Consider the following 14,411-nt stretch of genomic DNA (forward strand, 5'->3'; position numbering starts at 1 on the left):
CCTGGGGCAGAAAGAGGCCAGACCGAAACAGGAGACCCAACCGCACAAACATACAGACTTGATACAGACACACAAACACACATAGGCACACACATGCCACAGACACACAGACCCTCGTAGGTGAGATAACACGCACTCACAGCAGCACCCAGACACAGGTCCACTGGGATCTGTCCTCATGCACTCCAAGACAGGCACCACCCGCCCACCCCACCCCGCACACACACAGATGCTTGAGAGTGTGCTCAAAGGCATGCACGCACTCGGGACCCCGTGCCCAGATGAGCACAACAGGAGCAGACACACACAGGGGCATGCACACACAGACCGCACGATGCACTCCTGGGCTCACTCGGGGGGCACACAGCCCGCCAGGCCCAGGTGAGATGCCTCCTGGGATGACTCATGCCTGGTGTTCCCATTAGCCGGGCTGCAGCCGGGCAGCCTTCCAGCAGTGGGTCAGATGGACGTGCTCATCATTGCTGGGAAGAGGCCTTGGCAGCTTCCAGCCTCTCAAGCCTGTGGCACGATGGGGCACTGCCGTGTCCTTCAGGTGGGGACACTGGGGCTTGGGCCTCACCCCTCCTGCCCTGATGTCTTCTCTCAGGCCAGAAGCACTCCCCGGGGGCCAGAGACCCTGCCCTGCTGTGTCCAGATGGGAATCAGTCACTCTTGGGCACAGGGAGAGAGCTGTCTGTGTTCCTGGGTGTGCTTGGCACCTGCTTGGGCCTGCTGGGGGGCTCAGCCTGCCTATCCTCTGTGTGTTTGACTCTGGCCTCGGGGGCCTGGGAACAAGCAGCCATCTGCAATCAGCGCGAGCTCTCTGTCCCCCTGCCCCTCAGATAAGTCATGATCCTGGGACCCTGTCCAGCTGCAGTGGCCTCACCCCGTGTGACACATCCTGATGGTCCAGCATGCTGCACACAGGGCTGTGGGAGGGGGAGGTTGGAGCCTTGGGTGGGGCTGCCAGGGGGCTCCCCATGTCAGCAGAGGCCAGGAGGAGGGGATCTCATGTGGCCACTGAAGGAGAGTGGAGGTGGGCACCGCTGGCCCCTGCCAGGACAGTCCTTGTGCAATTGGGTGCCTCCTGGGAATCCTGAATATTCATTGGAAGGACTGATGCTGAAGCTGAAACTCCAATACTTTGGCCACCTGATGTAAAGAACCCACTCATTGGAAAAGCCCCTGATGCTGGGAAAGAGTGAAGGCAGGAGAAGGGGATGACAGAGGATGAGATGGTTGGATGGCATCACTGATTTGATGGACACGAGTTTGAGCAAGCTCTGGGAGTTGGTGATGGACAGGTAAGCCTGGTGTGCTGCAGCCCATGGGGTCGCAAAGAGTCGGACACAACTGAGCGACTGAACTGACTGGGAATCCTGGCTGGCCAGGGCCTGGGAGAAGCTGGAGCAGGGACCCTCCCTGGGACCACTTCTGCCCTTGGCCTTGGTGAGGGCTGAGCCGGCTTATATTGTCCTGCTGGGGCCTGGCTGGCGCTGCAGCCAGGGAGGTGGCTGAGCACTGGCTCAGGGCCCCAGATTCAGGATGAGGGTAGGCAGGGGCCCCCAGCCTGAGGGGCTGCCCCCGCTGTGCCGCCTGCTCTGAGGCAGAGGGCTGGCATCACCTGCTGCGCTCATCCCCATGTAACACCACAGTCCCTGCACGCCCATTTCATTTCTGGAAGGGTGTGGCCCCTTGGGCAGTGGACCCCACAGGTGGTAGCCTGCAGCTGCATAGAGGGAGATGGCCCCCAAGTTGGCCCTGGGGCAGGGAGGCTGAGCCCTGCCTCCCCGCATCCATCCCTCCTCCCACCTGCGGAGGCCTTGGATGCCCCAGCCTCGCCCCTGGGCCACAGAGCAGGACAGGTGGGATCTATGAGGCCTACGCGAGCCCCACTCCCGCCCTTCCTACAGCCCGGCCACAGCTTGGCCAGGCCCCTGCCGTGGAGCCCTGGCAGCCAGGAGATCCCGCCGTCAGGCTCCGCTCCAGCCCCGTCCTGCGGTGCCCCTCTGGGCACAGACGCCCCGCCAGGGAAGGCCACAGCAGCTAGGCATGGCTCAGGAATAGCTGCCCCTGCACCCACCCCCAGAACCTGGAGATATGGGCTGACCCACAGCCGTGCTGGCACTCATAGGGCCCCACACCGCTTCTGAGGGTCACCCTACGGGGGCCGGCAGTGGCCGTCATGTGGCACTCACAGGCTCACCTCCTCCCTAGGACCACCACACTGGAGAGCTGGGGCCACACCCCAGCCCTGGGCCACCGGTCAGGGGTCTCAGACTAGGTCTCGAGGCGCTGGGGCCGGCGAGACAGAGCATGTTGGGGCCAAGGGTGAGGAGCCAGGGCTAGAGCCCCCTAGGCCCCAGGCCCTCAGCAGAGCCCGCAGCCTGCCCCACCCACCTGGCTGGCTGCTCTCATGCCTCTCCAGGCAGGCAGGGATGTCCAGAGCATCAATGATTGATGCCTCCTTGCAGCCGCTGCAGCAGAATAATCAAAAATAGCTCGGCTGGTGTCCCTGCCCTAGCCCAGCTGGAGGGGCATAACTGCATGGTGTGAGCCCTGGGACTTCCTCCACTGCCGTCTGCCCTCCCACCCAGTCCTCGCACAGAGGAGGCTGGGGAGGGCTCCGGGCCTCTCACTGCAGGCTGAGTGCCCGCTCCAGGCCTGGGGAGGGGTGTCCTCCTCAACTCACCCCAAGGACTCAGGGTGCTTCCTGAAGCAAGAGACCCTTCCCCATGGCTCATCAGGTGATGCTCAGAGATGCGAGGATCCTCTGGGGCTCCAGGCAGAGTAGAGACTGGCCCCTTCTTCCTGGGGCTGGGTCAGGGGAGGCTTGGCTGGGCAATGGGAGAAGAGAAGCTCCCCCCACCCCAGTCTGCACCATTCAACAGGGCTGGGGCTCAGGGACAGACCCAGGAGCCCATGTGGGCTTTCTCCTGCATGCTGCACCCGGCCTCCACAGCACCGTGGGGTGTCCTGGCTTGTGTCCCAGTTACTCCCACTTTCGTGGGGACCTGGCCCCTCTGACCAGTTTCCTCCATATGAAGCCATTTAAACTTCAACAGCTGCCTGCCCTGCCCTGTCTGCTCATCTGAAGGGCTGGCCCTCAGCTCCTGTCCCAGGTCGTGCCCAGAGCCCCAGATGCTGGCCTGAGGAGTCGGGGCCACCTGTCAGCTACTTGGGCTTCCCCCACCCACTCCTGCATCCAGCGCCGGGCACCAATGTCAAGGTTACGCCTGCTGCCTCTCTGAGTCTTGGCTCCCCCAACACAGCACCTCCTGAGCAGGGTAGCCAGGGGTCAGCCAGGTGTATTAGCTTCCTATGGCTGCTGTAACAAATACACACACATGTAGTTTAGTTCACTTCAGGTCAGTAGCTCAGTCGTGTCCGACTCTTTGTGACCCCATGAACCGCAGCACGCCAGGCCTCCCTATCCATCACCAACTCCTGGAGTTCACCCAAACCCATGTCCATCGAGTCGGTGATGCCATCCAGCCATCTCATCCTCTGTCGTCCCCTTCTCCTCCTGCCCTCCCAGCATCAGGGTCTTTTCAAATGAGTCAGCTCTTCACCAAAGAGCTGGCCAAAGTATTGGAGTTTCAGCTTCAACATCAGTCCTTCCAATGAACACCCAGGACTGATCTCCTTTAGGATGGACTGGTTGGATCTCCTTGCAGTCCAAGGGACGTCTTCTCCAACACCACAGTTCAAAAGCATCAATTCTAGTGGCTTACACCAACTCTCATTTATTCCTTACAGTTCCAAGTGTCGGCAGACTTGCATTCCTTCTAGAGGTCTGTTCTGGGGCAGATCCATGTCCTGGCTTTTTTCAGCTCCAAAGGCCATCTGCATTCCTTGGTTCATAGCTCTGCATCACTCTGATCTTTGCTTCCATCTTGCCACCTTCTCTTTCAGACTCTGACCCTCCTCCCTCCCTTTTGTAAGGACCCTTGTCCATTACAATGCTGTAACCTAGGACCATCTCCCCATCACAAGAGGTGTAACATAATCATGTCTGTAAAATCCCTTCTGGGGTTTCCCTGGTGACTCAATGGTCAGGAACCTACCTGCCAATGCAGGAGACTTGGGTTCAATCCCTGGGTCGGGAAGATCCACTGGAGAAGGAAATGGCAACCCACCCCAGTGTTCTTGCCTGGGGAAATCCCATAGGCAGAAGAGCCTGGTGGGCAACAGTCCACAGGGTTGCAAAGAGTCAGACACGACTTAGCAACTAAAGAACAAAAGTTCCTTCTGCTTTGTAAGGGGTCATATTCACAGGTTCTGGGGATCAGGAGGGGCTCCTCCTGGAGGCATTATTCACTTACCACACCACATAATGTAGGACAACCCACCCTTGGCTCTGTGTCATGCCTGGGTCATCCCCTTCTGTCCCCTGAGGGTCACAGGGCCATCCTCACTCTTCACATGGGGAATTGCTGAGGGTCAGAAGAGCTGGTTCCACCCCAACAAAACTTCCTACTCGGGCTTTTGTGCCTGAGCATCAGCTTCCTTACCTGACGGGGGGACACTCCGCCTACCCCTTTCCAGCTCCTGGACTGTGCAGATGGCATGGACAGTGGATGAGGGGGTCCAAGCAGTGGGTGGACAACAGGGGACAGCTCGCCCTGGGTGCTGTCGGGGCAGGAGAGGGCTGGTGTCTGGTCACCTTCCTGCAGGTCACCCTGGTGACTGCCCAGCGCTGGGCAGTCTGCCTGCATTGCTCCAATACTGCATCTCTGGCCACCGTGCCCCTCAGGAGGCAGGGGAGGGGCAGATAGTCAAGGTCCAGAGTTCAGAAAATGATCTCATCGAGTCATTTTTAAAATTGAAATTTCCTGTAGCTTGGCTGAGAAGGACCAGGGAGAGAACCAGTGATTGATGCAAACTGGACAGGGCCCAGGGAGATCCCTAGGTCACAGGGTGGAGAAATCGGAGCATGGAAGTAGACCGGGAGACCCGGCGTGGATCAGGGCTTCCGCGGGAGCATGATGGTCGAGTCTGCGGAAGGCTGACTTCATGAGACTGGGTAAGATGGAGAAAGGCCCAGAATGACTGGGAGGGGAGTTGGCAGGAGGGTGAGGCTGGTCGTCAATGCCCACCTTGCTCTTGGGCCGGCGGCTGCAGGAGGGTCTGATGGCCCATGGCCCAGGCTGGCCCTGCTCTGCCTTGGGGCCGGCTGGTGACCACGCTGAGAATCAGGGCACTCCATGGGACCCTGGGGTTCGGATTGGGCATCACACAGCTAGACATGCCCGTTGCGGCGGGGCCGCGGAGCGAGGGGCAGCGGCGGGCAGCCTGCTTGGGAGGACTGCTGGTGTGGGCAGCGGGCGCCTGCTTCTCCCGGCCGCGCAGGGCGCGCTGCAAAGGGGCGGATGAGCGAGGGGCGCATCTAACGAAAGGAGAGCCCCTTCACGCGGCGGCCGAGGGGCACAAGGTGACAGCGCCCACCCAGGCCGGGCCCGCTCCACCGCCCACGAGGCTCGGCAGACACGGGGGGGCTGAGCCTGGAGTTGCCACGCCCCGCGCGGCGCCGGCGCGCTGACGTCAGTGCGGCAGACGCCGGAAGTGGGACTGGCGCGCGTCGTTGCCGGGCAACGGGCCGGCGCCGGCCTAGGGACACCCGGCATTCCTGCTGCGCAGGCTGGCGGAGGCGGCGAGGCAGCCTAGGTGGGTGCGGGCCGGGGCCGATAGCCGCCGGGGCCCCAGCGCACCCTGAGTCCGCCCCTCAGGAGCCCTAGGCCAGGCCCGATCGGGGTCCTCAGCGGCCGCCTCGGATCTCCGCCCCCCTCTCCCCCGGCCCCAGAGAGGGAACTACCCCAGCCCCCGGCCCAACTCTCGGGGCTTCCTGGGCACTGCCCTCCCGCGGGCGCCCCGACTCTCCCCTCCTCTGCCGGACTGTGCCTCGGAGACCCTTGCCCACGGCGACCGAGGCAGGACCCCGCAGCTCGCCCACCCTGCCAGGCTGTGCTGACCCCCAGGACCTGTCTGGTCTCTAGGACACGCCCCTGTGTTGGACCGGTCGCCCAGGCGCGCGGAGGAGGAAAGAGGGCAGCGGCTCCGGTCACTTCTCCTGGGTGAACAGGCAGTCTGTGTCCCTTCCACAGCGACAGTGGACTCACACCAGACTATCTGTACTCCTGAAGAACCCGTGGGCAGCTGCTGGGCCGTGGGCGAGCAGGTGACCCCCTCCGGCGCTGTCCACTCGGGGCTGCTCCCGCGCAGCAGTATGGATGTCTCCTGAGCGTCTTCCCATCGCGTCTGTGCGGGCCCGGGCACCAACATGCAAGACCAGCGGGAGCTGGGGGGCGCAGCTGGCCAGGGGCTCCCTCTCCGCGCCTTTCTGAGTGACCTCCCAGAGCAAGGAGGCGGGGTTTCCCTCCGCCAGGTTTCTAAAGACAGCGGTGCCCCTGAGAGGCAGAGTGGTGACGCTGTGGAGTGGGCGAGGCTCCGCTGCGCCCTTCCCCCGCGGGACGGGGAAGCCAGGACCTCTGGGGGCAGCTGCGAGGGCTTGTCTACCAGCACCGCCAGGGGTCCAGACCCAGGGGAACACAGCGGCGCCTGGGGGGAGTTTGAAGTCTTTCAAGAATCCTCAGCCAGCTCTGAACAATTCTCTCAGTCTTTTGAGCTCCAGGAGAGGCCCGCAGCCTCTCAGCCATGGAGAACCGCTTCTGCCCAAAAGGAGCATGGTTCTAGCCAGCGTCACCAGGGTGGAGTGACAGGAACCGGCGCCATCGCCGCTTCTGAGGTATTTCTAAAGTCTTGGCCATGTTGCACAGGAAGTGTCTCCTACCCTGTTGTGGGCTGGTCAGGGAGGGGTCCGCTTGTCTCTGGGCCTTCACCCTGGCCCCTCCTGCTCTCTGTCCCCTCCACCTTCCTGTCTGCCCACTCTCCATCAGCTGGGCTATGTTTTCCTGGGCCCAGTTCTGGGCATGTGGGGGAAGAGCATTTTGTTTGAGTCCGTAATCTCCTTACTTAGAAAACCTTGCCAGATCACATGTCAGTGTGTGTTAGTGATGGGGCGCTGGAGGCAGCCTGGAGAGCCCAGCACGCGCCCCTCGTCCCTCCGGTCCTGCCCTGACCACCAGCGTTTCCTTTCACTGTGACTGCCTCTCACCCTCCTCTCTCTCTGCCTTCTCGTCCCTCGTGGTTTACCCCTAACACCAAAAGCGAAACAGAGAAGGGAGGAGAGGAAAAGGTCCGCTGGTTCTAGGGTGGACCATTTACTTTCTAAACCCGGCAGTGTTTCCCTGGACCTCTGATGAGATCAACTCCCCATTCAGTTAGCTCTGCTCTAACGCTTGTTTTGAAGACAGGACTGTCTTCCAATGCAGTTACTGTATTGGGGAACAATTTGAGTGTAATGTGAACTTTGTCGTAAACACAGGGTAAATGCAGAAAACCACACGTGCTGAACCGAGGCCCACGTGAATACACACCACACACATGCCCACCTCTCCCAGCCACCTCGGTCTGCCACACCCATGCCCCGCCCCTGGGGGCTCCCCCACCCAACCCCCCTGACCTCAGACAACTCACCTTCAGGACTTCACACTTCTCACAACCCACAGACCTCTCTTCCAGGAAGTGACATTTTTACTGCAGTCGGGACGGATTTCTCAACCATTCACTCGTGCGGAGCAGCACTCACATTTCCACGGGGTGCCTGTCTTCTTCCCATGTGTCATTGATGAAGTTTTTGACTGTTGTGCCGCGATCGCACTCTCCCACACACCCCAGTCTCCACAGCACGACTCAGTGCAGCAACTTTTAGGAACAAACATGTCATGTTTCAGTAGCGGCAATGATACACGATCATTTACAAATTTCACTTGTGCCACAATTACATTTGGAGTGAGTTGACGTGTATATGTCTCCTAACTTTGGTGTGTTTTTCTTCTTTTTCAGCCTGTTGTCAGCTGTGAGGATGTTTTCAGGTCTGCTTTTCAAGAAGTACCAGTCCCACAGGCCACCGAGGGTATCTCCACCTTAGACCACTTCTTAGAAGCAAGGAATGAAGAAAACTCTGGCCTTGAATCCGCGCATAAACTGTGGTAATGAACTTAAACCAGCGCTGGCGTGTCGTCTGGTGGCTGAGCTGGTGGTCCTGGGGTCGTCGGTCTTCTGCTTCTACTCTGTGGAGAGCGCTGACACTCCCGAGTTCCCGCCACCTGAGCTCACAGGGCCACAGGGCGGCCTCCTCTAAAGAGCCCTGTCCAGCCCCGCCTCGGGGCCCCTCCAGCCGGTCCGGAGCAGAGTGGGTCTGGGTGGGAGCACTGCGGGTTCCAGAGGGCCCAACGGGCCAGTGTGGTGGGCTCAGGGGCTCCTGGGGGATGGGAGCAAGTGATCCCCCAGATCCTAGAAAGGTGCTCAGTCCACCGCAGGGCTGCCACCCCCAGGGCCAAGTCCCTGGGATCACAGGTCACAGAGGCACTTGTCTGCCGATGGCCATTTCGTCAGACGGCTTTAGTGGAAACCCATACTAGCTCAAGTGAACGGTGAGGTGGGCCCAGGCCCCGGAGGGCAGTAGAGGTGGCTGGGAGCCGGCTCCTCTGGGACCTAAGCCCGCCTTACAGGCTGGCACTGCAGACAGCGTGGCGGGCAGGCCCTCCTGGGCCCTGGCAGAGGTCTGAGCCAGCCTGCGCGGGGCACTCTCCCCCACCAGCAGAGGTCCTGGGGACGAGGGCTGAAGTGCTCCCAGGGCACACTGCTTCCCCAGCTTGTGATCCAGGCCCGCAGGCGGGGGGCATGAGCCTGGGGCACCTGTATGCATAGGTGGGCCTGGGGGTCGGGGCTGGCCTGGCTCAGCACTGTGGCGACATGGAGGGATGGGCCAGAAGCACTTTAGCACTGGGCACATCTGTCGCCCTGGAGCTGTTTGAGGACCAGCCACACACCCTCGCTCCCGGAGGCCCTCGCTCCCGGAGGCCTTAGCTCCCAGAGGCCGGACCAGTCCACCAGGCAGGGCCCCAGCACGCACTCTGGCATCTGCTTCTTGGTCTGTGGGCATCTCTCTGGCACCTGGCATGGTTCCAGGCACCTGAGATCGTCAGGGAGCAAGACGGCAGAGTATATCTAGCCCCCTGGAGTTTCTGCCCTAGGAGGAGACACATGGTGGTGAAATCGGTCATTCAGGCCAGGGCTGAGCTCTGTGGAGACAAAGCCGGCAGGAGGGAGTGGTGTTGGGCGAATAGACGCTTGAGCAAATGAACAAAGAAACAGCAGCCGGGGCTCTGCTTTCAGAAGGCTGGAGGGCCAGATGCCTCCGTGCCTCCCTGCCGAAGGCCTTGCAGGCTGCCCTGTAATTAAGGCAGCTCTTTTGCAGTTCTGAATCTAGAAAACTCTGGAGGGCTCTTCACAACTCCAGGACCACGACAATCTCCCGATGCATCTGGAGCGAGTCCCGCAGCTGGGAAAACTTCCTTCCTGTTCTCGGAGTAGATGCCGCTCAGAAGGTGGGCTGACCTGGGTAGAGAGGGGCTCCCAGGGGCCGGCCGCACCGCACGCCTTGCCAGCCATGCTGCGCAGCGCACCACAGGGCCCGTGTGGGGCTGGGGAGGGGGCAGGCGCACCGGCGGCTGGGCACGGCTTCCTCAGGCCGCCTGGCCAGTGTGGCTCCTCGGGAGGGGCCTGCGGGGCTTGGGGGGGTGGGCACCGTTGGGCCAGGGTTCAAAATGGGCGGCCCCCCACGGAGCCCAGATCGAAGCCACGTTGCCGTTTTACAGGGAGGTGTGCCGGAGGCCCAGGTGGAAAGGGAAGCCAGGAGGAGAAGACCCTCTAACCTTCTGTCCCTCTGGCTGACTCTGGTTTGCTTTCTCAGAGCCTCTCGGGAAGCCCTGGCCGCACTCTGGGGGAGCCCGGCCTCCATGATCCTGACGAGTTTGGCTTCCACCTGCAGCGCTGCAGAGCCCTGATCCAGACCAAGGTGAGCGTGACTCGCTTCGCTGCTTCACCTGTGGCTCTGAGAGTCTGCAGGGTCGGGGCGGCAGCTCCTCCCCACTGCACGGTGGGGCCCAGGCAGGAAGAAGGGGCTCCATCCCGCAGCCCCTCGCACGAAAAAGCCTCTCCAGGAACGGGTCTCTGCCTACCCTTGGAGCAGGCGTTGGGACGGGGGACGCCCTGAATCTCCTCCAGAGCCCCGAGCTCCACCCGGAAGGGCCTGTCCACCCCCCAACCCCCACCGCGTGCTGGGCATCCCGCCCCCAGGGACAAGGCCTGACGCACAGTGGGTGAGAGGGGGTCATGTGGGGAGGGGCCTGAGTGGAGCTGGGGAGGAGGAGGGTGTGGAGTGAGCCCACAGGCAGAGCAGGGCCGGGCAGTCCAGCCCTCTGCTCTGTAGAACCGTCACGGGGCAGGAGGTGGAAACTTCCAGAGGCACGTGGCTGGGCTGTCTTAGAGCAGCAAGACCTAAGTGTCCCCAGCAGCCCCTCTCCCGCGGCAGCCCTGATGGGGATCGGAGCACAGCGGTGGCCCGACAGGAACGTCCAGGGGCCGCAGCTGGGCGGAAGACCAGGAGGCCAACCTGGCCAGGCCAGAGCTCCCCTCGGGGAGAGGCTGTGGCTTCGTCCAGAGCTCCTTCGTGTTGACAGTGTGTGGGAGAGCCACAAGACGAGCTGGCCTGGCGCCACGGCCGGGGCGTCCTGGAGGGCACGCGTGCTCGCCCTGACCGGTGCCTCCTCTCTTGGCAGCTCTCGGGGATGCCGGCTGGTGGACAGGGCAACCTGATCGCCTACAGCCTCTTCCTGAAGACCCCCGTACATGGAAATGGGCAGTACATCACGATTCCAAGGAAAAAGAAGATTTTCAGTCCTCGTAACCTAAAACTGACATTGTTTAATAGTGACATTTGCTGAAGTGGGAGAGCTTTTGTGTCTTGATACAGGATTCTACCGTTTCCCCCGTCTGGTTTGGTACTGGAAACCAGAACTGTTTTGTGGAGGTGGTCCACATCAGGGCAGACACTCTGATGAGGGGGTGCGCCCCTCAGCAGGGCCACCCGCCAGGAAGGGTGCATCCGGGTCCCCAGGAGCACCCCCCAAGCCTGGTGGAGGAGAAGGAAGGTGGCTCTGGGGGCGCCTGTGAGACCCCAGGCCGTGTGCCTGAACCAGGCTTCCGGGACCCCAGGCTGGCCTGGCACGCAGCTGGGACTCTCACTGGGAGCAGCCGTCAGGGCCCTCGGAAGGTCCTGCACTGGCCCCCGGCCCGGGTGTCCACGCAGCTGGGTGCGCGGCGGGAGTCGGGGTGCCGCTTCCCCGGAGCAAGCGTGCTCCCTGCAGTAGCCACACCTGCCTGCCAGCGGTGGGTGGCCTGTCATCAGCTAAGGCAGAGATCCCTCCAGTGAAAGAGCCCAGCAGGCGGCACTGACTTTTGTAAAATTTTATTAAATAAAACAGCCCGGACAAGCTGTGTTCTTGCTAAATCGCCCTCGGGGAGGCCTGGGGAAGGAAGGCCAGTGGGGCCCGCAGGCACAGGGACCCCAGACGTCAGCTCCATGGACGTGGGTGTCAGACCCCAACAGAGGCCCAGCGGGGACACAGTGACCAGCAGCTGTCACTTGTCACACGTCACACGGGAGATGGGGGGTGGTGGTCACCTGCACCCCAGCGCCCTCAGCCACTCCACAGACCACCTACCTGTAGATCTGAGGCTTATTTAGGGGTGACTGATTCTGGGGGGCTGTGTGTTTGAGAAATCTGCCTCTCCTTTCTAGCCGGAAAGTGGGAATCTGGAAACAGCTTTCTGCCATGCTGCTTCCATCACAGGGAGGGGACTGTCCATGTGGGGTCTCCCAGGGCCCCACCAGCAGAGATGGCCTGGGCTGTACCATCTCATCCCGACCTTCGGTTAAAGACTTGATGACCCAACATGTGCCATCCTGCGCCCCCCTCTAATCTCGGTGTCCGCGGCCTGCAGCAGGGCCTGGGCTCCCAGAGACAGACGCTGGGTTCCGCTGGTGACAGCACCAGATCCTGGTCACTAGACAGTGGTCAGTAACAAGGGGCCCAGCCCCCAGCTCTACAGAAGAGAGTTCCCACAAAGATGGAAGCAGTGAAGCACCTACTGAGAGGGAAAAGAGTGCCAGACGTGTACAGGCAGGCACAGGGCAGCTCAGAGGGACAGCCCCTGGGTCGCCCTGTGGCAGCTCCATCACTCCTGTGGGGCGTTTCTTCCTTCGGCCAGTCACCTTGGCATGCCTGGCTCCCAGCCCACTTCCCCTGTATCGCAGGATCCTCCCGTGCGCGCGCACACATCTCAGCCAAGGTGGATTTTACCAAAAGGGTGTCTGGATAGAACATCCTTGACGTGACTCCCCTTTGGCCTCCAAGGAGCCTTTTCTGCCCTTGGTTGGGGAGGTCTCCTGGACGAGAGAATAAGCAGCGTGTGGTCTGGGTGGGGCCCCGCCTCCTCTTGGTGTTCCCACCCGCAGGGCACGTGTCCGATCACTTTATCCTAAGGGGCCCATCTGCCTCCTGCCTCCCACCCAGACTGAAACTCAGACGCTGCCGTGTTCCCATTCCAACAGCAGCCCTCCCTGCCCCACTGGCCCAGGGTCCAGCCAGGGCTCGGGCAGCTCCTCACCGGTGTCCCAACTTTGAACTGTCCCCCACCCCCCACCCCGCTCTGCTCCTTCACCAGAGCCTGGGCCCCCTCACTTGCCGTCTAATCGGACGCCCAGTCCGGCCCTGATTCTGCACCCTCATGTCCACCCGCCTGAGGAGGGGGCTTCCTGAGCTGGGAGAGACTGGCAGGCTCACGGGGAAGAGCTGCCTGGCCACCCGATTCGGAGGTCAGGGTGTGGACGGCCAGCACCCTCACCCGGACCAGAACAAGCCCAACCAGCCACCAAACCAGGGCTTAAATAAAGCCGCTAGAAAAACTTTAAAAATGAAAGGGGAAGTGTCACTCACTCAGTCGCGTCTGACTCTTTGTGACCCCATGGACTGTATGTAGCCCACCAGACTCCTCCATCCATGGAATTTTCCAGGCAAGAATACCAGAGCGGGCTGCCATTTCTTTCCCCAAATTTGAAAATAAATGTAAATAAAAAGGGTTGAGGTTATAAAGAATACTTAGGCAGTGGAAGAGGCCCACAGCCACTCTCATCACCCCAGTGGTGAGTGAAGGGACTTTCAGCTCCACTCGGGGCCAGCGAGCCCAGGGCCAAGCAGCCCCAGCAGGGGGCAGGTCTGGACGCCGCCTCCAGCCCAGGCGGGAAGACTGTAAAACAGAGCACACTGCTCTGACCAGCACTCTGGGGTTTCTGCCAAGTCTCCACCAGCCTCGCGGAGCTGGGTTCACACACAGCCCTGCAGAGACTCGGCTGTCATGTGAGGAGCCTGGCTCCCTTGATGCCTCCACGCTGGAGACAGTGTGCAGCGCACAGTGACCCCACAGACAGGCCGAGAGCTGCCCGAGGACCCAGCACTGGAGTCTGCCAGCCTGGGAGCCAGCCACGTGGGGGGGAAGCAGCAGCCAGGCCGCAATGCGAGAATGTTTATTCCAAAACCAGATGACAATGAAAACACAGCATCAAGATGAAGGAGGCAAGGAAATCAGCGCTTGCTGTGAAATTCACAAACACAAGAGGAGGAAAGGAGCTGAAATCAATCACTGCCTGACACGCCTCAGCACTTCACTGTGCGTTCCCTACGAACTTCTGAGTCACCTTCCCATGTGATGACAGTCTCGTATCACTTACTATCCTTAAAGAGGACAGTGTGTGCTTACAATGGACAGTTCAGAAGCTTCTTTCAATGTTAGACTAGCCATTGGTCAAGACGTGTGAACCACCCTCAGGGTTGGGCCCCTCCGGAATCTCCCCTCTCCACAGCTGGCCACCACATCCATACTCCATCCACAGAATCCCACTGCCTCCCACCACACACTCCCTGGACCTTGGGCACCTGGGCAAAAGCAGGTGAATTCCACGTCCTTCCCGTCGCTGAGGAGCTGGCAGAGCTCAGCTGTGGTCAGAAGCAGCTGCAGACACGCACTGAGAACCTCTCCCTGAAAACCCAGTTTCCTTATCTGGAGCCCAGAGCCAGCCTGGACTGGGGGGAGAGGGTCCCGAGGTGGTGGGGTGAAGGCAGAAGCCTTAGGACTGCAGCCAACACGCCTTTTTTGCAGTTTACAAACAGGTGACCGCGTGCACATGGGAACTTAAAGCTTCCCCCTCCCCCTCCCTAGTCCTGCTGCTGCTGCCAAGTCGCTTCAGTCGTGTCCGACTCTGTGCAACCCCATAGACGGCAGCCCACCAGGCTCCCCCGTCCCTGGGATTCTCCAGACAAGAACACTGGGGTGGGTTGCCATTTCCTTCTCCAATGCATGAAAGTGAAAAGTGAAAGTGAAATCGCTCAGTTGTGTCTGACTCTTAGTGACCCCATGGCCTGCAGCCTACCAGGCTCCTCCGTCCA

General features: G+C 61.0%; 1 protein-coding gene across 1 annotated transcript; it reads left to right on the top strand.

Moving 5' to 3' along the window:
* The first annotated feature begins 5,551 nt into the window (after nucleotides 1-5,551).
* Nucleotides 5,552-11,399, top strand: CLBA1 (clathrin binding box of aftiphilin containing 1). The gene is given in 7 exon segments (XM_055555807.1): nucleotides 5,552-5,667; nucleotides 5,997-6,267; nucleotides 6,270-6,745; nucleotides 7,906-8,051; nucleotides 9,323-9,452; nucleotides 9,818-9,922; nucleotides 10,686-11,399. Coding segments are annotated over 6 exon segments (1,059 nt in total). The 5' UTR covers nucleotides 5,552-5,667; nucleotides 5,997-6,230; the 3' UTR covers nucleotides 10,851-11,399.
* The last annotated feature ends 3,012 nt before the right edge of the window (nucleotides 11,400-14,411 follow it).

Source organism: Bubalus kerabau, chromosome 19 (assembly GCF_029407905.1).
Source record: "Bubalus kerabau isolate K-KA32 ecotype Philippines breed swamp buffalo chromosome 19, PCC_UOA_SB_1v2, whole genome shotgun sequence".
Taxonomy (NCBI): Eukaryota; Metazoa; Chordata; class Mammalia; order Artiodactyla; family Bovidae; genus Bubalus; species Bubalus kerabau.